Source organism: Histoplasma capsulatum, genomic scaffold (genome assembly GCF_000149585.1).
Source record: "Histoplasma capsulatum NAm1 scaffold_9 genomic scaffold, whole genome shotgun sequence".
Lineage (NCBI taxonomy): Eukaryota > Fungi > Ascomycota > Eurotiomycetes > Onygenales > Ajellomycetaceae > Histoplasma > Histoplasma mississippiense.
In genome coordinates, this window is record NW_001813974.1 from 540,214 (window position 1) to 561,585 (window position 21,372).

A 21,372-nucleotide genomic window follows, 5' to 3' on the forward strand; every position below is an offset into this window, starting at 1 on the left:
ACAGACGTCCTTCAACCAACAATGAGTGAGCCTGGAGAAAAATCCCTCCAAGCAGTCAACGTCAGTGGGTGGAAAGTGGGAGAGGGGAGGGTGGAGTGAAGAACAAGAAAAAAAAACCGAAAATAGTGACACCGAGAGAAGTTCGGAGTTTGTTGTTGGGGAGTTGAGATTATTGGTACGGTATCCGAATTACAATACGCCGTACGGTGCCTGGTTGGGACACTAGCCAATGCTTGTCTGTAGCGGGCCAGGGCACGGCAGCTGCGTATTGTTCCGGTATGGCAAATACGGTGTGCGCATCCGATACGATGGAGCTTACTTGAAGCCGACCGATCAGGGAGGAGTTAAGAGACAAAAGATGGCTAAACAACAGAATTGAAATTGGTGGATAAATATATAATCGCCCACGTTTTACTCTCTGATAAAACAGGATTAAACGCCATCCTCCTATATCCGCTTGCCAGGACCCCAACACCACATTTGCCAACATTTTGATGCACACTGTTGGGAGCTCAGAGCCTGCGGCCACTAGTGTATCGTATTGTCAACCCGGCAATCTGGGCCAGACTACTGCATGACTAAGCCCAACCATTTTGCTTTTTTGGGGTCCAAAGTTACCCGCTAAGCCTAATGTGTGCTATATGCGTTCAACGACTTATTATTCAGCTGTAATTCTTGGTATTAATTACCGGGCATCAAATTTTCCCAATGGGGCAGAAAACCAGCAAGTATCTTGCTTCAACATCTTCAAAGTCTCCAGTTCTTCAATTTCTTAGTCTCTGTGCTTTTTCCCCCTCAGAACTGGGTACTCCGCTCCTTGTTCTCTTCCACTACTGTTGCTGCCCTGGCACGGACAAACGGTGGAGTGTTCAACATTATTGCACAGCTACTCCTTCTCTCATTCCTCTTGACGGCTACTCATGAGCTGAATGCCGCTGCTGTGGTCTCCCTTCCTCCCAACATCCTTGCGTCGTTTCTTCAACGCCCTCCCGCTGTGAAACTTGGGGACTATCGCCACCTCAACCTGCCTGCTTGAAACCGAGATTAGCTGTTCATAAAACTCACAGGCAAGTTACCTGATTTTCCAATCTCCTACAACCCTCTCAATTGACTAACAGGCCTCCTCAGTTTGCCTCTCTACCAGCATCATGTACGGCACGTCTACAGGCCCCCAGACTGGCATTAATACCCCGCGATCCTCACAATCTCTCCGCCCTCTCATCCTGTCCCACGGCTCCCTCGAGTTCTCATTTCTAGTCCCGACCTCCCTACATTTCCATGCACAACAACTCAGGGATTCGTTTTCAGCTTCTTTACCTGCCCCCACCGATGAACTGGCTCAGGATGACGAGCCTTCATCTGTGCAGGAGCTCGTTGCTAGGTATTTGGGCTACGTTGCTAGCCAAGTAGAAGAAGGCGAGGATGACGCACAGGGCTCTTATGTCGAGGTATTGAAGCTTGTCCTAAACGAATTCGAGCGCGCGTTTATGCGGGGCAACGATGTACATGCCATCGCCTCTACGCTTCCAGGAATCACTGCAAAGAAACTTCTCGTCGTACAGTCATATTATGCGGGTCGTGCGGCAGCAAATCGGCCCACCAAACCACACGATTCTGCCTTGCTGCGTGCTGCTGCCGATGGTAATGCACAACTGTACAGCGTCTATGGTGGCCAGGGAAACATCGAGGAATATTTTGATGAGCTCCGGGAAATCTACACCACATATCCTTCCTTTGTGGAGGATTTCATTGCGTCTTCTGCAGAGCTTCTGCAGTCTCTCTCCCGCGACCCGGATGCCATCAAGCTCTACTCCAAAGGGATGGATATTGTACGATGGCTTGAGGACCGCGACTCTCAGCCAGACACGGATTACTTGGTGTCTGCGCCCGTTAGTCTTCCCCTGATCGGTCTGGTCCAGCTAGCACATTATGTGACTACGTGTAAGGTTATGGGAAAACAGCCTGGCGAAGTCCTGGAGAGATTCAGCGGCACCACGGGCCATTCCCAGGGCATTGTCACTGCAGCTCTGATCGCTACGGCTACCACGTGGGACACATTTTACAAAGCCTCCAAAAGCGCTTTGACGATCCTCTTCTGGATCGGAATGCGAAGCCAGCAAGCATACCCGCGAACCTCCCTTGCCCCTTCTATCCTTCAAGATTCAGTTGAGAACGGCGAAGGGGTGCCAACACCAATGCTGTCAATTCGAGATCTTGCCCGTTCCGCTGTCCAAGAGCACATCGATGCCACCAACCAGCATTTGCCTCAAGATCGACATATTGCCATCTCGCTGGTAAACAGTGCTCGCAACTTTGTAGTAACGGGGCCTCCTATATCTCTTTACGGTCTCAATCTTCGATTGCGCAAGGTTAAGGCCCCCACGGGATTAGATCAGACTCGTGTACCTTATACGCAGCGAAAGGTTCGATTTGTCAATCGCTTCCTCCCAATCACCGCACCGTTCCACAGCCAATACCTCGCCTCTGCTTTCGAACAAATCACAGAGGACCTAGAGGATCTGGCCATTCCATCCAAGTCCCTGCGTATCCCCGTGTACGATACCAATACCGGTGAAGACTTGCGCGACAGAGACGAAGATATCGTCCCGGCTTTGATTCGCATGATCACGAGAGACCCCGTCAACTGGGAGAAGGCCACTGTCTTTCCCAAGGCAACTCATGTCCTAGACTTCGGCCCTGGAGGAATTTCAGGGTTGGGCGTCTTGACTAATCGCAACAAAGATGGTACTGGTGTTCGGGTTATCCTTTCTGGAGCAATGGATGGCACTAACGCGGAAGTTGGCTACAAACCGGAGTTGTTTGACCGGGATGAGGAACATGCTGTCAAATATGCTGTGGATTGGGTTAAGGAGCACGGCCCGCGGCTAGTTAAAACCTCCGTTGGCCAGACATTTGTCGACACGAAAATGAGTAGGCTGCTTGGAGTCCCTCCCGTCATGGTTGCCGGTATGACTCCTACAACGGTCCCCTGGGACTTCGTCGCTGCGACTATGAATGCAGGGTACCAAATCGAACTCGCTGGTGGTGGATACTACAATGCTAAAACGATGACGGAAGCTCTTAACAAGATCGAGAAGAACATCCCCCCTGGCCGCGGTATTACTGTTAACTTGATTTATGTTAACCCGCGCGCTATGGGATGGCAAATCCCGTTAATTGGCAAACTGCGTGCTGACGGCGTTCCAATTGAAGGTCTGACGATTGGTGCAGGTGTGCCGTCTATCGAAGTCGCCAACGAATACATCCAAACTCTCGGCATCAAGCATATCGGTTTCAAGCCGGGCTCTATGGATGCTATCCAGCAGGTGATCAACATCGCTAAAGCAAACCCCACTTTCCCTGTGATCATGCAGTGGACTGGTGGTCGTGGTGGCGGCCATCATTCGTTCGAGGATTTCCATCAGCCAATTCTGCAAATGTACAGCCGCATTAGGAGATGTGACAATATCGTGCTGGTCGCTGGTAGCGGATTCGGCGGGTCTCAAGATACCTACCCTTACTTGACCGGATCCTGGTCGAGGGAATTCGGATACCCCCCAATGCCGTTCGATGGATGCCTCTTTGGTAGTCGCATGATGACCGCCAAGGAAGCACATACTTCCAAGGCCGCTAAACAGGCCATTGTTGAAGCTGAGGGTGTTGACGATAGTCGCTGGGAAGATACATATAGCGGCCCTGCTGGTGGTGTCATCACCGTTCGTTCCGAGATGGGCGAGCCAATTCATAAGCTGGCCACGCGTGGTGTCCGTTTCTGGCACGAGATGGACCAGAAGATCTTCTCACTGGATAAGGCTAAACGTCTGCCAGAGTTAAAAAAGCAACGCGATTATATCATTAAGAAGTTGAATGCTGATTTCCAGAAGGTCTGGTTTGGGCGCAACTCGCAGGGCGACACTGTGGATTTGGAAGATATGACATATACCGAGGTCGTGCATCGCATGGTAGACCTCATGTATGTGAAGCATGAATCGAGATGGATTGATGACTCTTTGAAACGACTCACGGGCGATTTCATCCGACGTATTGAGGAGCGGTTTACTTCCGTCGAGGGACAACCATCACTGCTACAAAATTATACGCAGCTCGATACCCCTTACCCGGCTGTCGACAATATTCTAAACGCATACCCAGAAGCGACGTCACAGTTGATCTCTGCACAAGATGTTCAGCACTTCCTTCTTCTCTGCCAGCGCCGTGGTCAGAAGCCTGTGCCGTTTGTCCCATCACTAGATGAAAATTTTGAATTCTGGTTCAAGAAGGACTCCCTCTGGCAGTCCGAGGACCTCGAAGCCGTTGTGGGCCAAGATGTGGGCCGCGTGTGTATTCTCCAAGGTCCTATGGCTGCTAAGTACTCCAACACAATCGACGAGCCCGTCAAAGATATCCTCGATGGCATTCACAATGACCATATCAAAGGTCTTGTGAATGACGTCTACGGCGGCAATGAATCCAACGTCCCTGTCATCGAGTACTTCGGCGGACAGCTGCTGCTAGAAACCGACGGGGAGAGCGATATCGACGGCCTAACCGTCTCCGAGGATGCTACCAAAGTCTCTTATCGCCTCTCACCTTCTACATCCGCCAACCTCCCCGATCTCGACCGCTGGTTGCATCTGCTTGCGGGCAGGACCTACTCATGGCGTTATGCTATGTTCACTACTGAGGTTTTCATCCAGGGCCAGAAGTTCCAGACGAACCCGATGAAGCGGATTCTTGCACCAACTCCAGGCATGTTTGTTGAGATCCAATACCCCAACGACTCGCGCAAAACCATTATCAGTGTCCGCGAGCCGTCCCCCGCCGGAAAACTCGTCAAGACAGTCGAAGTGCGAACAAACGGCGAGCGGGAAATCTCCCTGACCTTGTTTGAGGGACGAACTGCTGAAGGTGGCGTCGTGCCGCTCTGCTTCCGTTTCACATATCATCCGGAAACAGGATACGCGCCCATTCGCGAAGTCATGGATGATCGAAATGACCGGATCAAGGAGTTTTATTATCGTATTTGGTTTGGCGAGCGGAACGTCCCATTCGATACTCCTGCAACCGCAATCTTTGATGGCGGCAAGGCCACTGTTACGAGCCAAGCGATTGCTGATTTCGTGCACGCTGTCGGAAATACTGGTGAGGCGTTCGTTGATCGACCTGGAAAAGAGGTGTTTGCACCCATGGATTTCGCCATCGTCGTTGGATGGAAGGCCATCACGAAGCCCATATTCCCCCGCGTCATTGATGGCGATCTATTGAAGCTGGTACATCTGTCCAATGGTTTCAGGATGATTCCTGGCTCTGAGCCGCTGAAAGTTGGCGATGTACTTGAAACTACGGCACAAGTTAATGCGGTGATTAACCAAGATTCCGGGAAGATGGTTGAAGTCTGTGGGACAATTAGGAGGGAGGGCAAGCCGATTATGGAGGTTACAAGTCAGTTTTTGTATCGTGGGTCCTATAATGATTATGAGACTACCTTCCAGCGCAAGGAGGAGGTCCCCATGCAGATCCATCTAGCTTCATCCAAGGATGTCGCTGTGCTACAATCGAAGGAATGGTTCCGCCTCGATGAACCTGATGTGGATCTCCTCGGCCAGACGCTCACGTTTCGTCTACAAAGTCTTGTCCGGTTTAAAAACCAAACTATCTTTAGCAGCGTGCAAACAATCGGCCAAGTGCTCCTCGAACTGCCCACCAAGGAAGTCATCCAAGTTGCCTCCGTAGAGTACGAGGCCGGTACCTCTCATGGGAACCCAGTCATCGATTACCTCCAACGCCACGGCTCAGCTATCGAGCAACCCGTCAACTTCGAGAACCCGATCCCACTCAGCGGAAAAACGCCGCTTACCCTCCGCGCGCCCGCGTCAAATGAAACCTATGCGCGCGTCTCGGGCGATTACAACCCTATCCATGTCTCCCGCGTGTTCTCCAGCTACGCCAATCTGCCCGGCACAATCACACATGGCATGTATACCAGTGCCGCGGTGCGGAGTCTCGTCGAGACGTGGGCTGCAGAGAACAATATCGGGCGTGTTCGCAGTTTCCACGCTTCGCTGGTTGGGATGGTGTTGCCAAACGATGACCTTGTGGTCGTCCTCCAGCACATCGGCATGGTAGCTGGCCGGAAAATCATCAAGGTCGAAGCAAGCAACCAGGCGACGGAAGAAAAAGTGCTGCTCGGCGAAGCTGAAGTGGAACAGCCGGTATCCGCATATGTGTTTACAGGCCAGGGTTCGCAAGAACAAGGAATGGGTATGGACCTTTATAATTCCAGCGCCGTCGCCAAGGAAGTCTGGGATCGTGCTGATAAGCACTTCATCGAGAATTACGGCCTGTCGATCATCAACATTGTCAAGAACAACCCGCAGGAACTGACTATTCACTTCGGTGGACCTCGCGGCAAAATCATCCGTCAGAATTATATGGCCATGACATTCGAGACTGTCAATGCCGACGGAACCATTAAGTCCGAGAAGATCTTTAAAGATATCGATGAAAACAGCATCTCGTACACCTACCGGTCGCCCACGGGTCTTCTCTCGGCCACACAATTCACCCAGCCAGCCCTGACATTGATGGAAAAAGCCAGCTTCGAGGACATGCGATCCAAAGGCCTCGTGCAGCGCGACAGCAGTTTCGCTGGACACTCGTTGGGCGAGTACTCCGCACTTGCAGCACTGGCTGACGTGATGCCGATCGAATCACTCGTGTCTGTGGTATTCTACCGTGGTCTGACGATGCAAGTGGCCGTTGAGAGGGACGAGCTGGGCCGGTCTAATTACTCTATGTGCGCGGTGAACCCGAGTCGGATCTCGAAGACGTTTAATGAGCAGGCGTTGCAGTACGTTGTGGAGAATATTGCAGAGCAAACAGGGTGGTTGTTGGAGATTGTCAACTACAACATTGCGAATTTGCAGTATGTTTGTGCGGGAGATGTAAGTTCCTCTGTTTGCTTTGACCATCAGTTGGTCGTAGACTCTTTACCTTTCTAGTTCCAAGGTCATCTAACAAATCTTTAGCTCCGGGCCCTGGACACCCTCACCAACGTCCTCAATGTCCTTAAAGCCCAAAAAATAGACATAACAACCCTAATGTCCACAATGTCCATCGACGATCTGCGCGCCCACCTCGTCGAAATCATCACCTCCTGCTCCCAACTCACCAACTCCAAACCGCAACCCATAACCCTTGAACGCGGCTTCGCTACCATCCCACTCAAAGGCATCGACGTCCCATTCCACAGCACTTTCCTACGCTCCGGCGTGAAGCCGTTCCGATCCTTCCTGCTCAAAAAGATTAACAAAACCACCATCGACCCGAGCAAATTGATTGGAAAGTATATTCCGAACGTCACTGCGAAGCCGTTCGAGTTGACTAAGGAGTATTTTGAGGATGTGTATAAGTTGACAAATTCGCCGAGGATTGGGGCTGTGCTTGCAAACTGGGGGAAGTATGAAGACGGGGAGAAATAAACAGTTTAGAAACTTTTTACGAGTGAGAACGAATAGATAGTATATAGGCAAGGAGGAAGTTGAAGTAGAAAATGTGCAGGCGTTGTCGCTTTATGCTCTCTTTATGTTTTAGATATCTTTACGTTTATGGATGATGTTTTCATTTTCGAGTTTTAATGTTGTGCGCCGATGTTCTGGTTCTATTTGTTTCCTTTTAATCCTACTTAATAAATTTTTCCCGATGTTTATTTGATGGTTTTTTTTTTTGAGTTTGACTGTTCTCACTTACACGATGCGTTTTTATTTATCATGATCCTTCATGATTGTGGATAGATAGATGTACGTAGATACCACCCATAACTAAACCCCATTTTAATACGGAGATAAAAATAATATTTCAGGAAAGCTGATGTTCGGCATCGTAAGTTTCCCAACCGTGTCCAAGTAAGATATGGGAGTCGAGCCACAAGAGCTGTCTATCCATAAAAGAACTGAAAGAATCCATAAGCCCTGGAAGGAAAAGAGTATCTATCAGGAATGACGAGGAAAGGGTATGTCAGTTATCAAAATGATCAATATCCACCTAGCGCAAGTCCATCAAAACTAGCCAGTCATTCATTATAATAGGAAATTCTAGCCTAAAAAAAATCCCCAGATTGACAAAAAAGAAAGACACGAAAACGGCACTTAGCTCACAAACTCAGTGCGCATCCCAATTTTCCTATTCTCCGCCTCCTGCTTTATACTATTTTACTTATCTTATCTCTCTTACTTGGTTGCTGCCACGATCCCGCAAACCAATACATACATCCATACATACATGCCGTCACGGTGTTCGACAAATCGAAAATCACATAAAAACCAAGAATCACCCCGTTCCCTCCTTCAAAACGCCAGGTCTCAACAACTTATCCTCTTTCCCATAAATGCTCACATCTCTCACAATCGCAATAAACTTGCGATGATTCTCCTTCGAATCCCCAATGCGAGGGCGGAAAATCTTCAGCAGCTCGGCGCTGGCAATACCGGTGGCCGGGATGGCGGAGTGGATTTCTAACGCCGTGGGGAAGGCGAGGTTTGTGGATACAGGTGTAGTTAAACCGGGGGAGGAGGTGCGCGTTGGAGGGACTGGGAGATCGTTTACTTTGTTAGTATAGTACGAATAGGTTTCGAGATGTAAAATATACATAAGGCATTGAACAAGAAAAAGGGACAACGGTCGTCGAAAGAAAGGGGGGAGGGGGGCGAAGATTGAGAATATGATATACCTGGCGAATTAACTCTTGGACTCCCTGGACGCGAACCCCGCGGTGTCCCCATCTTCGACAACACACCTGGCGGGTTCAGCTTGAGTTTCTTGCTTCCTGCCGCAGCAGAATCGCTCATCTCGGCCCCAGAGCCTGCGCCTCGTTCACCATCGCTGCCAGATCCAGGGGCCCCGTTTCGGCCACGTTTCTTGCTGGCCTGGTCTGCTGCTACGTTTGGCTTGCGCTGGCCGGAGGGACCTGGGGACATAGTACGCGACTCGACCTGGACATCGGCGTGCTTATTCTTGGGCTTTTTACGACCGGTATCTGTGCCACTGGCTTCGGAGAGATTTGGGGAGCCGGGTCGTTTTCGGGCAGCGCGGGATGCGGCCTTCTTGCCGAGCGGGTCCGTATGTTTTAGACGACCTGAAGGAGTATTCGTCCCTTTTGTTGATATACCGGAGTTCTTGTCAGATTCTTTGCCCTTTTCTTTCTTTCCGCGTTCCTCTTCGGGCTTTTCTTCCTTTAGTTGCTCTGTTTCGGAATCATCCGAGCTCTATGTAGCGAAGGGTATTAATTAGCTGGCTTCCCACAAACAAAATGCGCAGTCGAGAAGATGAATGGACATACCTCGTCAGAATATGGATTGGCATCTGAGCCACTGCTATAATCGAAATTCTTCTCCCTCCGCTGCAGAGCTTTCCGAACATGTTTTCCAAAATTTCTAAGGGCCTCCTTTTCTTTCTTCTCCTGATTTTCCTCTTCATCGTACATGCGTTCATCTTTCAGATCAAAGATGTTCGCCTTGAGCTGATCCTCTTTTATTCTCTTCTCAGCCGTCTTGGCATCTTCATCCTCGTCAAAGATGCCGACATGTTCTTCATCGTCAGCGAATCTGTCTTCCTCGAAATCCAAGTCATCTCTTTCAAACCCCTCGCTAACTCTTGTATGCCCTTCTTTCCTGCCGGTGAAGAGTCTACTCTGTTTCGCATACTCCTCCAGAGCTTTCTTCTGGGCTCTATCCTGTTCCTTCTCCATGAACCATCGGGGATCCTTAATCTTCTTCGCCATGAACTTCTCCGCTTCTTCAATACTTAGGGTCTTGAAAGGGGTTTTGGTTGTGAACTTGTACCACTTGTCGAGGGGTACCATGCGCATCTTTCCATCATTTTGAAGCACGAACATCGCATACGTTTCGGACATCGCCGCTTCATAATTCCCAACCCAAGTACCTTTATTATCGAAATCGTCCAGATGCCAAGGCAGTGCCTCCTCGTACTTAATCCTGGCTTTCACAATTTCCTCCGGATTCATCTCAGACTTGAACACCTGCTGGGTCCGTTGCTTCAGCGCGTTCGTCTTTTTCTGTGTAACCGCAGCCGACGGGGCAATCTGCGCCAGGTTGTCTGCCCGTTGCTTCTCTCTAGCGGCTTTCTTCGCCTCCAACTCCTCCCGCTCAGCCTCGTTGAGTTCACCGTGTCTCCGTGAAGGCTGATCATCTTTTTCAGACGCCGGTCCAATATTCGAAGCTCGAGGATCGCGCCGCTGCAACCGAACTGGTCGCGTAAACTGCGACTCATCTCTCGGGTCTATATTCTTCTTTGAGGCAAACTTCGCAACATGGTGTTTTAATCCCTCTCGCCAGGCGCGCTTGGTGGTTACCAATGGATAATCGACGTAGGTCTTAGAAAGTAACGGTCCGCTGAATCCGTTTACAGTAAGGTCGTCTGCGCTGGGAATAGCAGATTTGGGTTGTGTAGCTGAAGGTTGCGATCTGGGCGCTGTTTGCAGAGGTCGCGGTCGTGGAGATCCTACTCTCCCGTTCGCAACTGGACCTGCTCCGGGATGTCCTGGTCCTGGTCCTGGCGATAACGGAATTCGCTTCTTCTTGGGTCGAACCAACGGGTCAACCTTGAGTCGGCGGATTTTCATAGGCGGACCGCTTGGGCCAGGAGGGGGTCGTGTCACTGGAGGCCGATTGGGTGGTGTTGAGCTCATTGTTTCGAGTTCTGCGTCGTTGAAGAGGAGATGTTGAGAATACCTCCTTAAGCAAGGGAGCAGGCAAATTCAAAGAGGACAGTAGTTGGTAAATCCCATTGGGAAATGAGTGGTTCGTTCAGGACTCAAGAGTTAACGTATGTGTTGAAGCGAGCTGCGAGTGGAGGTGATCCTTGATTTGGTTGGGGCAATGTAGCGCCACGAGAACACTATTATGCTAATAGTCCTCACAGTGATATATTACGGAGGACAGCTTTGAATCGACAGCAGAAACTGGACACCAACGATTCCATCTCTGGCGTGAATATGACGATGGATAAATAAATGATTTGGGGCCCGTCTCGTTGACATCAGAGCAGGTCATGTGATGGGCGACTAAACTCCAAAAGGCAATTCTCAACCTCCGCAACGTGGATGGAGGTCCGATCATACTAGAGAAGGCGAATTCAGCGTGGCAGATCTGGCAATAGTGAGGTGAATTTGCATGAGAATAGAGAAGGAAGAAGGCTGTGAATGATGTGAAACTAATAGTGGCTCATACAACCGTGCTATGTACTATATATATCTATGCATATAGCAGTTATAGCCATTTCCAGCAGTGCTTTAACCTGCGTGCAGGTAACCCAATCCTAGCTTCAGCCCAAACTAGTATGTACCTTGAGACTCCATCCTAGTAATAAGCCATAAACACATCCTCACATCGTATCATATCAGTTCATTATCATGAAAGCTTGCATTACCTCGTGATCATCAATCCGCCCTCTCAACAGCACCAATCTCACCAATCTCGCCCATCTCGCCCATTTCCCCTCCCCGGCTCTTCCTCCTCCTCTTCTTTCTTCTTCTCCTCCTGACACCGGGTCCTCCACCACTCCTCCATCTCCTCAACATCAAAAACGCCCTCCCCCTTCTTCACCACTGCCAACATCCTCCTCAACCTGCCCGGCTCACACACAAACCATTCTCGCCCCTTACAATCCTTCTCATACGCATTCAAGCTCACCCCTTCCCACTCGTGCGTCTTTAGACAGCGGAAAAGGCCCACTGTCCCCACCGGCGGGCTAAAAGCCGCCGCATCAACAAATACGCTAACAGATACACCCAATCGCTGCTGCAGCGCGTGGTTGAGATTGTTCTTGTGGCTGGTTATCGTCGGATCCATGATGCGCAAATCGCGCTTCGGCGGCATCTGTGGGCGCTTGACGATGTCTGGCGATATCCAGGATATCACCGCAAGTACATCGCAGAGGTAGTTGCGTTTTGGTAGCGGCTTGGCTGGGTGGAGGAGTTGGGAGAGTGTGTGGAGGTTTAGGGGACGAGATACCGGCTCTAGGATGCCGGGGAGTTTGAACTGGCTGTGCGTCGCTGTTCCTAACTGTGTGGATGTGTTGTTTTTATTTTGTGTATTGAGATTTTGAGTGGCCGTGTGCGAGGAGGAGGAAGGTTCTTGTTTGATGGTTTCGGGTGGCTCTGGTTGTAGCGGCGAATTTGAGAAGCTAATGTTTGCAGTTGAAAGCTCCTCTAAATGGGCGGATCTCTCCTGCTCCTGCATTGAGGTTGAGGATCCTGGCCGAACTCCGGGGTGCCCTTTGGCATCTTTCGTAGCATTGTGTATATTTCCAGAATCCGCATAGTCTTCGAACATCTGACTTCCAGAATCGAATATACCATTCAAGTTTCCAGATAAACAATCGGAAATACTGTCCTCCACCAAGAAGCCATCTTCCCAATCACCACTAATATCCGCTGCACCGTCCGCATCACTAATCCTAGGCGCTTTCGCTCCACGCCCAGTGCCACCACCACCACCACCACCGTCCTCATTACCCTGATCACCCTTTTTCCTCTTCTGCTCACCCACCCGCACCTCGACATCACCCCTCTCCAGCACCCTTGTTCCCCTCTCCCCAACACCCTTCTTAGTCAGACATCGAAAACCCTCAACAGCGAGAAACATCACCTGTCCCGCGCCGTCGGCACCATCGCTACCACCAATTCGCTCCCCCTTCCTAAGCTCAAACCGCTCCAACCTCATCACAGAACCCACAGCTACCTCTCCTGCCAACGCAAAGCGATGAAGAGCCTTGGCCAACAGCGCCTGGATAACGAACTCCCCATCGCTGAGGAATACGCGGTATGACCTGCGATTCGGTCTTGCGGATGCGGATGCGGATGCGGCAACGGCAACGGCAACGGCGGCGGTAGTTGTGGTGGTGGTGCCAGTGGCATGGCCAGGGCTTGGAGTAAACAAGACTTCAATGACACGTTCGACGCGCAGGATTAGTTCTGAGGGGTGATAGCCCGTGCGCAGGAGCTCTGCGATGCAGGGACGAATTTCAGCTTCGGAGGAAGTGGGCGTGGTGATGGAGGTGGCAGTGCCTGGGTGGTGGTGTATGGGCGGATAAGCCTGTGGAGATGAGAGGAATGTTAAGCGTGCAAATTTTTTATGGCTGAATGGGAAGGGAGCTGCCATCTCGACGTACCATGACAACCTGGTTGAATCCTCCATGGCGGGGACTGGCGCTATTGCTGCGTTGTTGTTGTTGTCATTGATGAAATCGCAGGGGATTGTATCGGAATAGGGGGATGGTGAGAGATGAAAAGCGTCCAGCGGGATATTATTTATTTAGGAGGTTATGAGTGATACCACCGGGGCCCTGAGCTGTTAATTGTTTGTTGTTGGGTTGTTGGGTTGTTGGGAAGGGTAATTAAGAGATAGGACAAAGTTACGCAGGAAAGAAAAGGCAGGTTCAGCCGAGGTTGCGTGACGATGACTTGCATAGAAGCCTAACTGACAAACTAGCCCCCTAGAGGATTGACGCCGCTGGCGGCATTTAGGTTATCCGCGCGTTAAATAATTTAGGATCTATCCAGGGGAGTTTCATAAATTGTAGGGTTGATAATTCTGAGGATTACATGTATACTACTAGCATATGCGCTGCAACTGAGCTCCAATAGCCATGTCCTCAACTACTCCAGTCCCATCAACTTCTACGAGAGAACAAAGGCTGAATGCACTTGCACAACTGTCTATAAACAACTCGGATTCTTGAAGTATCCTGGTATATACCAAAAATCCCCGAATCAAAACACCTCCACAATCTGCTCATCCTCGTCAGCGACCCCTTTCCCAAACTCCGCCTTAGCCTTCGCCAACACTGCATCTTCCCCCCCATTGGCTTCCCCTTCCTCATCCCTCATCAGCACCTGCACCAACCGGTCACACCCCTCCCGCGTCCCCTCATCGTCAACATGCAAATGGCATTCCCGTATGATCGGATACACATTAACCGCCCTCATCAGCTCCCTGCCCTCCCTCGTCGTCGTCAGCAGCAGCAACGTCTCCAAATGTGTCGCGATGATATCCTTATCTGAATCCCGCTCCTTGTCCGGCGGTAGAAGCTGCAGATCCGGCAGCATGGCCGCGCTCTCTTCATCCGTGAATTCCTCGGGTCCCGCGACTGGCAACAGGAGGTACGGGAGGATGTTCACCCCGGACTCCGCGAGCAGCTGCGAGTGCGCCTGTACCTCGAACGCGATGTTCTTCAGCGTCGACGCCACGCCCTTTCGACGGATGTGGCTGCGGTGCTCGGTGAAGATGGTGAGTTTGGTGATGGGGATGACGGAGTCGTATTCCTGTCGAGTGAGGAAGTAGGCTCTACCTTCGTCGTATTTGGAGAGGTCGGCGAAGACGTAGGCTAGATAGTCGTAGTTGGAGTCGGTGGCCTTGTTGATGCCGCCATCCTGCCCCTTTATGAAGCAGTCCATTAATTGGTCGAGGGCCTTTGGGGAGCCAGAGACATCCTTGGGCACGCTGCGGGTTAGGTTTATGATACGCTTGAAGCTATCGGATTTAGCGAGGTTGGCGAGGAGCATGGTGATTTCGTTGACGTGGGGTTCTTTCTTGTTCTGTTGTGCGCTGTGATTAGATATGTATTTTCGCATTTGAACTAACGTCCCGGTTGGGAGTGGCGCAGAATCTGAAATAATTACCGTGACTTTACTCAAGAGGGTTTCCAGAAAAGCATCATCTTCAGCTAGTTCTTTGAGAACCTCCTCGTCGCCGGAGAGGTTTATCAATATCGTCAATGCATTTTTGGAGATTGGCTGTAAGTTGTTCAGGGGCGTTAATTCATTTATTCATTAAAGTTGAACAAAACCATTCAAAGGAATTATTGGGATGTATATATTTGCGTCTGCCGAAAGACACTCACAGTGTAGTCCCGAACAAGTAGTTTAAGATCCCTCACTGGTAGAAGCTGATGAACCTTGAACAGTGAAGGCTGAGATATCGAGAATCCAAGAAGATTTTCACATGCTGCGTGCTGTCAACTAACTAATCAACAACAAGCAGGAGAAGCAGAAAGGAAACGGCAAATCGAAACGAAGGACAAAATTCATGCCCGGAAACCAGCAAAGACACATTGCCAGAAGACACGATATGCAGGATTAAGAGTGGGCCACAGACCTATTTGCCGTATCTGGGAGTTTCCATGATGAAGGAACTCTACGAGCTGTATGTGGATACGTAGCAAGGAGTCTCAGGTTAGCTGAAGCACGTTCTCCCCGTTCTGAATAGCTGGCAGCGAGGGAAACATCGCATACCTCTGCCAATTCAGAGGGCATACCGTCCGTTGCCCGCTATCGATGCGCGATGTTACACCGAAAGTCTAACCAATTTTTCAAATTACAGGGCTGTCGGAATACAAATTGGAGCGGCGACGGTATTCAAGGGGTTATTCTCTATAGGAAATAGAAAAATATGGAAATGGTAGTCTTTCCTGACTGATAAACATTCCAAGTTGATATCTACTAGGAATGTATGAAAAATGTATGGAAAATGACGCAAAGAATAACTATTTTTTTGGCTTAGTCAGTCAGCCCTCACCCATTCCTCTTGCCCCGCCGCCTGCCTCTGACATAGATAGATAGATATATACAACGAGTGGCCCTCATTCGATTATTTTCCGCGGCGATCTCATTTCTGGGTGCTAGGTGTCCTCACACCTCGGCAGTCTAAGACTCCACAATCCACTCCGTCTTTGAATAGAATGTTTATAATAACAATTTTTGTTCAACGGAATTGAAGCCGTTGACAAAGCGAATACAGCCAACCAGACGCCAAATATATACTCAAGAAAGAAAATCCCCTCCAGGACGATACGACGCCAACCGCAGCAAAGCTCAGCGAGGAATGGAAGACTGTTGGCCCTGGTCGTCCCGCGCTATAAGACACACCTCAGGAGTCAACATTGCTTCTTGTGCATGTATGTATGATTATTACAAGTTGACACGCCCCGCTGCGATCCAGCGATTTTGCGCAAATGGCACCAGGCTCTCAGTGCATGCGGCAAACAATGCAGCGCTGATTGGGACCTGGGGACTCGGGCGGTTATGGATTTATACTCTCCGCCGCGGGTTCTCAAGGGATGTTCTGCATAATGCATGAAAAAGCAATGCAAGGTTAAATTCCTTTTCTTCCTCTTAGGCCATTATATCGAGGTTATCATCGTTTTGCAGCGGTGTTGAGAGATTTTGTTGACCATGATTGCCTGCCTGCCTGTGGGGATGTCCTTTGCCAGAGAGATTTCTCGATTGTCAGGAAGACATTGATAAAGTAAAAATTACGGCAAATCCTTTCATTCACCCTAACTTAGAGAGGGACCTGGTGGATTTTCCCTGGGTTTTTGCGTATTTGTGTACTTCGATGGTTTCCGAACCTTGCCACAAAATTACTGGCTATCAATTGAGTACATAGTTAACTAAGATAAGATGATTCCGATAATTACATGAAAAGATTGCAGTAACTATTATAAAAAAGAGGGTGTATATACAAGTAAGATTAAGGAATTTCAAGCTGATACAATCCTTAAACGTTGATCCGACAGATCTACCACTACGAGTACATATATATATATATTATTATTCATTCATTCCAGTCATCATCCATTCCCACGGTTTCGTATTTTTAAATGCGCATTTCAGAGCTCCAATCACCCATCGTGCGCCGCCTTTCACCTCATTCGCCCTGAACTATTTAGTTAAATAGCTACACTTCAATCTTTAAATACCAGAATTCTCCGCTCAACCCCGCCAAGATAGGATTCGGAAAAAGCTCGCCAACGACGACAATGGCAATAAGCGCAGCCCATGCCCCAGCGCCCGATCTCCAGGAAATCCATGACTTTCTCATTGATCTGGCCACCCGGGCGGGAGCTGTGATCACCGGTGCGAAGCCATTGGTCAATGGCGTCGACTCCAAAAAGAATAGTAGGGCTGCTCCGCAAACTTCCAACGCCCGCCATTTGCTTTGCAATGCACCTGTACCTGTCCAGTACATTGCATATCTCCTTATGATGCATATTTGTATGTCTACATATTAACACTGCAATTTTTGCGATACAGGCTCCGATCTCGTAACGGAATATGACCGTGCCGTCGAAGCGATGGTCTCCAAGGAGCTCAGATCCAGATATCCCACATACGAGTAATCTATTGATCTATCTCTACCCGTCCACCATTCAAATCCAACCCCCCTCCAGACCATCGCTGACCCAGAATTACATTGCTCCAACTCTTAGATTCATGGGCGAAGAAACCTACCACCTCTCCTCCGTCCTCACGGATGCACCAACCTTCATCGTCGACCCAATCGACGGCACCGTAAACTTCGTCCACGGCTTCCCTAACTTCTGCATCTCGCTCGGCCTCACCGTCAACAGGCAGCCCGTCGTCGGTGTCGTCTTCAACCCGTCCACCGCCGCCCTCTACTCCGCCATCCGCGGCAAGGGCGCGTTCTTCAACCGCACCACCCAGCTGCCGCTGAATGGCGCCGCCACCGAGCCGCTGCGTGGCCTTCGCAATGCGCTGATCGCGGTCGAGTGGGGCTCTGATCGCGTCGGGCGCAATTGGGAGACGAAGCTGCGCACCTTCGAGAGGCTGGGGAAGACGGAGGAGGAGGGCGGGGCGATGGTGCATTCCATGCGGTGCACAGGGTCTGCGGCGCTGAACATGTGCGCGGTTGCGACGGGGGCTCTTGATCTATACTGGGAGGGCGGCTGTTGGGCGTGGGATGTGTGTGCGGGTTGGGTGATCGTGACGGAGGCTGGGGGGCTGGTTGTCGATGGGAACCCGGGCGGGTGGGAGGGCCAGGTTGATGGGAGGAAGTATCTTGTCGTCCGGCCGTCGCCGAATGGGGAGGGCCAAAAAGAGATCATCGAGGAGTTTTGGAGCCACATTCAGGGGAGCTTTGATTATTCGCATTGAGGGCGTTTCTCTTTTGTTTCTTCTTGTCTCTTTTTTTTTTTTTTTTTTTTTTTTTTTTTTTTTTTTCGCCTTTGCGGGAACATAGAATTCAGCTGAGATGCGCTCCGAACACGCTGTGGTTATGGTTTATGATTATGGCCCATCTCAAATCCTGTTCATTTCTAACGATGGAGAATACGCTCTTCATGTGCCATTGTTTGTGGTTTCGACAACACGTCAAAAAGAGAAAAAAGGCAAGGCGGGGGAAAACTACCTAGACACTTAGGTAGTTGCTTGCTGGAGCATTCAGATAGATACAAGTTTTTGTTCCGGTATATAGATAGACGAGGAGGGCGAGTTTTTAGACGATAGGAACTGGTTCTAAATAAGGCTGGAAAAAGGCAAACTACCATAGAATAAGTACTAGTATTCCGTCTTTTTGAAATAACTACATCCTGTATACCAGGGAGCCAATCTATATCAGAATACATTTGCAGCCAGTCAAAACGGGCTATCAGATTTGTCCCACCACAACCAAGCAACGTATTTTACACATCATTCTTGTCCAAACCAGCATCAAAATGTCTTTTTCACTAAGTCCAATCTGCAACCCCTATATATATAAAAAAAAAAAAAAAAAAAAAAAAAAAAAAAACAAAAAAATAGCAAAGAAACTGAATCCTTCGAAGATAATAATTTAAAAAAGGCAGCCAACAGCTACTAACGAACAGCCCCGTGTCGATTCATTGATGAGATCAAATAGCCACTAACTTTCCTGCCTGATCCCATAATGATACCCTGACAGCGAAATGACGAGAATGATGATTGAATCGACCAGGACTCAGCTCGGCATGCCTCATCGTCTGCCAGCTGGCCAGCTGCCGTTGGCTCGCCATGAGCCCGAAGGCGTGGCATGCAAAGCTACCCGCTTGCTTCACCATTCAGTTTCGCCCTGCGTTTCTTGTATCATATTCTTTTTTAATAAAGAAAAGAACAAGAAAGAAGAAAAGAAAAGAAAAGAAAAAGAAAAAGAGAAGAACATACAGCAGCTCTAACTACAGAGTAAATGATGACCTAGTATCTCAACGCCATCGCCAGGGGCGAAAGGAGCGGTTGGGTTGCGATTTGGGCATGTTTCGCGGTAGAGAGTCATCACCAGCACCATCACCAGCACCATCAGCATCATGATGGTCCAACCATCGGTCCCTCTTCCCCAACTTGTTCCTGCCACCCGGTCTGTCCACATCTCGCAAACGAACAGTTCATGCAACCCTCGCTGGCTGGCGGACTGGTGACATGGGTGTTTTGCTGTGGTGGTGTGAGGAGGGACGTCTCCATTGCCCAATTGGAGTTTTCTCCCTTTCCAGTATCCCATACCATTTAACTTACAGCGAAACTCTGGATTGGAAGCCTGGCGCTGGTTGGCATAATGAAAGGGGGGAGATGAGGGGATGTTGAAAACACGAGAGTTCGACTTCTCTTTGACCCTTCCTTTGTTGCTCGCTTGCTTCGGACTCTTGGAAAAGCTACTTCCTGATGAACTTCTAGACACTGAGGACCAACTTCTCTGGGGGAGGGGCAAAATAAGCAGAAACCTTTCACTGCTCTCCCGGCATCTACCAGCAGCAATGAAGGTTAGGGACGCGGACGAGAAGAGAGAACCATTCCACCCTCATAACTCTCACAAATTCGCGACCTATTCGAGCATGGCTCCTCTCATTCGAAGTCTATTTTTCTTTACTACTAGCGGAGCTGAAGGACGGACAACCAGCTCGAGAAACCCAGCGCGTACTGCATCGGTTTTAGATTCGGACCACAATCACTGCCAACGTCGACGACAGTCTAGTCACCCTAAGGAAGGAGACGAATATAGGCGCCATCGACGAAAGTCTCATCGAACCCATTCTACGGAGGACAAGTCCGAAAATGCCTCCCGAGAGAACCACAGGGCTCAGAAAGGTTCCGCAACTCCCAAAAAGACTCATTCTCGCAGAGATCTCTCATCGACCGTGTCAATGTCAATGCCAGTACACCCAAGCATTATTAGCACAGCCCGTCCAACGGTGTCTTCTAGAGGAAAGACAAAGGAATCGGTTCGCAGGGATCCACTCAAACGAAGCGCTACACAACGCGCCGTAGCGGAATCGTGGATGAAACCCAGTCCTTCCCCGATATCCCTCCCTCTTCGACTCGGTGAGCAGTCAGATTGGAACCTTGCAAAAACGGCTCTCAGATCATCAGCCCCAAAAACCAAGTCTGGAAAACAAGTGTCCCCTGCAAAGCAAGGGAGAAAGGGTGGGGGAGTCAAAACAATTACGTCTCCCACATCGTTGCCGGAAAAGACGTAAGTTCTGTGCCTGCTCATTTACCCAACTGTGAGACTCTCTCTTTTTATCTTGAACGTTTCTCTTCCCCAATTTGACCGTTCGAGTATAGAGTTACATGCTTAACGTGTTTCGACGACATCCCCGTGAGCAAAGCCGCCCAGCTTTCCTGTTCCCACAGCATGTGTGAAGACTGCCTTAAGCGCTTGTTTACATTGTCTGTAACTGACCCGCAACACATGCCCCCAAAATGCTGCACAACCGATCACATTCCTCTTAAGCACGTCGACAACCTATTTGACATAGAATTCAAGATCAAGTGGAACAAAAAATACAAGGAATACACCACCAAAAACCGATTATACTGTCCTTCCAAAGGCTGCGGAGAGTGGATCAAGCCCAGCAACATCCATATCGACACCGGCGGCGGCGCCACAGGCGGTCGCAGATTCGGCATATGTGTGAGCTGCCATACTAAAGTATGCGGGCTGTGCAATGGAAAATGGCACATCGATGGCGAGTGCCCAAAGGACGATGAGATGAAACGCTTCGTCGAGACGGCCAGGGAAAACGGCTGGCAGCGTTGCTACAGCTGCTCGGCCATGATCGAATTGACTGAAGGCTGTAACCACATGACCTGCCGCTGTGGAGCTGAGTTCTGCATCGTATGCGCTGCCAGGTGGAAGACGTGCGCGTGTCCCTGGTTCAATAACTTCAGGCACATCCTGATGGAGGACCCAGACGATGTAGTTCCCCCGCAGGTCCCGCTACCGCAGAACAATCCGTATTTTGATCATGTGGATTTGGCTGCTATTGCTGCTGCTTATTATGGGCAAATTCATGTCGGTTACCTGGCGAATCCCAATGAGCCGCTTTTCCAACCGAGAGCGGGGCGTGAGGCAGTGCCGTTTGGGGGCAATGGCAATGGAGGTTTCGTCGCGCCATTTGAAGATATGGGCGGGTATGGTGAAGTTCCTCAAGCTGCTCCGGTTCACACATAGTCACCATTAACAACTTGGTGTACCACGGTTCAATGATAACCCCCGTTTAATATTTGGTATTAAGCTGTGCGCTCAAAATAACGGTTTCTTAGGGATA

General features: G+C 49.8%; 7 protein-coding genes across 7 annotated transcripts; 3 read left to right on the forward strand and 4 right to left on the reverse strand.

The window, feature by feature from the left end:
- Positions 1-1,148: 1,148 nt before the first annotated feature.
- HCAG_07637 (fatty acid synthase beta subunit dehydratase) lies at positions 1,149-7,481 on the forward strand (the record flags this gene model as incomplete). Its single annotated transcript, XM_001537278.1, has 2 exons — positions 1,149-6,944; positions 7,029-7,481. 2 exons carry the CDS (start codon positions 1,149-1,151, stop codon positions 7,479-7,481), a joined length of 6,249 nt encoding a protein of 2,082 aa, XP_001537328.1.
- An 847-nt stretch (positions 7,482-8,328) lies between these two features.
- On the reverse strand, positions 8,329-10,705 carry HCAG_07638 (predicted protein; the record flags this gene model as incomplete). Its single annotated transcript, XM_001537279.1, has 3 exons — positions 8,329-8,588; positions 8,729-9,263; positions 9,338-10,705. The coding sequence occupies 3 exons, from the start codon at positions 10,703-10,705 to the stop codon at positions 8,329-8,331; spliced, it is 2,163 nt and encodes a 720-aa protein (XP_001537329.1).
- Positions 10,706-11,350: 645 nt separating this feature from the next.
- On the reverse strand, positions 11,351-13,191 carry HCAG_07639 (predicted protein; the record flags this gene model as incomplete). The annotated part of the gene is made up of 3 exons (XM_001537280.1): positions 11,351-11,375; positions 11,488-13,112; positions 13,189-13,191. 3 exons carry the CDS (start codon positions 13,189-13,191, stop codon positions 11,351-11,353), a joined length of 1,653 nt encoding a protein of 550 aa, XP_001537330.1.
- Positions 13,192-13,789: 598 nt separating this feature from the next.
- HCAG_07640 (conserved hypothetical protein) lies at positions 13,790-15,331 on the reverse strand (the record flags this gene model as incomplete). The annotated part of the gene is made up of 4 exons (XM_001537281.1): positions 13,790-14,624; positions 14,661-14,812; positions 14,920-14,988; positions 15,311-15,331. The coding sequence occupies 4 exons, from the start codon at positions 15,329-15,331 to the stop codon at positions 13,790-13,792; spliced, it is 1,077 nt and encodes a 358-aa protein (XP_001537331.1).
- A 1,505-nt stretch (positions 15,332-16,836) lies between these two features.
- On the forward strand, positions 16,837-17,971 carry HCAG_07641 (conserved hypothetical protein; the record flags this gene model as incomplete). Its single annotated transcript, XM_001537282.1, has 3 exons — positions 16,837-17,071; positions 17,111-17,192; positions 17,287-17,971. 3 exons carry the CDS (start codon positions 16,837-16,839, stop codon positions 17,969-17,971), a joined length of 1,002 nt encoding a protein of 333 aa, XP_001537332.1.
- Positions 17,972-18,373: 402 nt separating this feature from the next.
- HCAG_07642 (predicted protein) lies at positions 18,374-18,846 on the reverse strand (the record flags this gene model as incomplete). Its single annotated transcript, XM_001537283.1, has 2 exons — positions 18,374-18,425; positions 18,722-18,846. 2 exons carry the CDS (start codon positions 18,844-18,846, stop codon positions 18,374-18,376), a joined length of 177 nt encoding a protein of 58 aa, XP_001537333.1.
- An 810-nt stretch (positions 18,847-19,656) lies between these two features.
- HCAG_07643 (predicted protein) lies at positions 19,657-21,275 on the forward strand (the record flags this gene model as incomplete). The annotated part of the gene is made up of 2 exons (XM_001537284.1): positions 19,657-20,294; positions 20,387-21,275. The coding sequence occupies 2 exons, from the start codon at positions 19,657-19,659 to the stop codon at positions 21,273-21,275; spliced, it is 1,527 nt and encodes a 508-aa protein (XP_001537334.1).
- Positions 21,276-21,372: the final 97 nt, after the last annotated feature.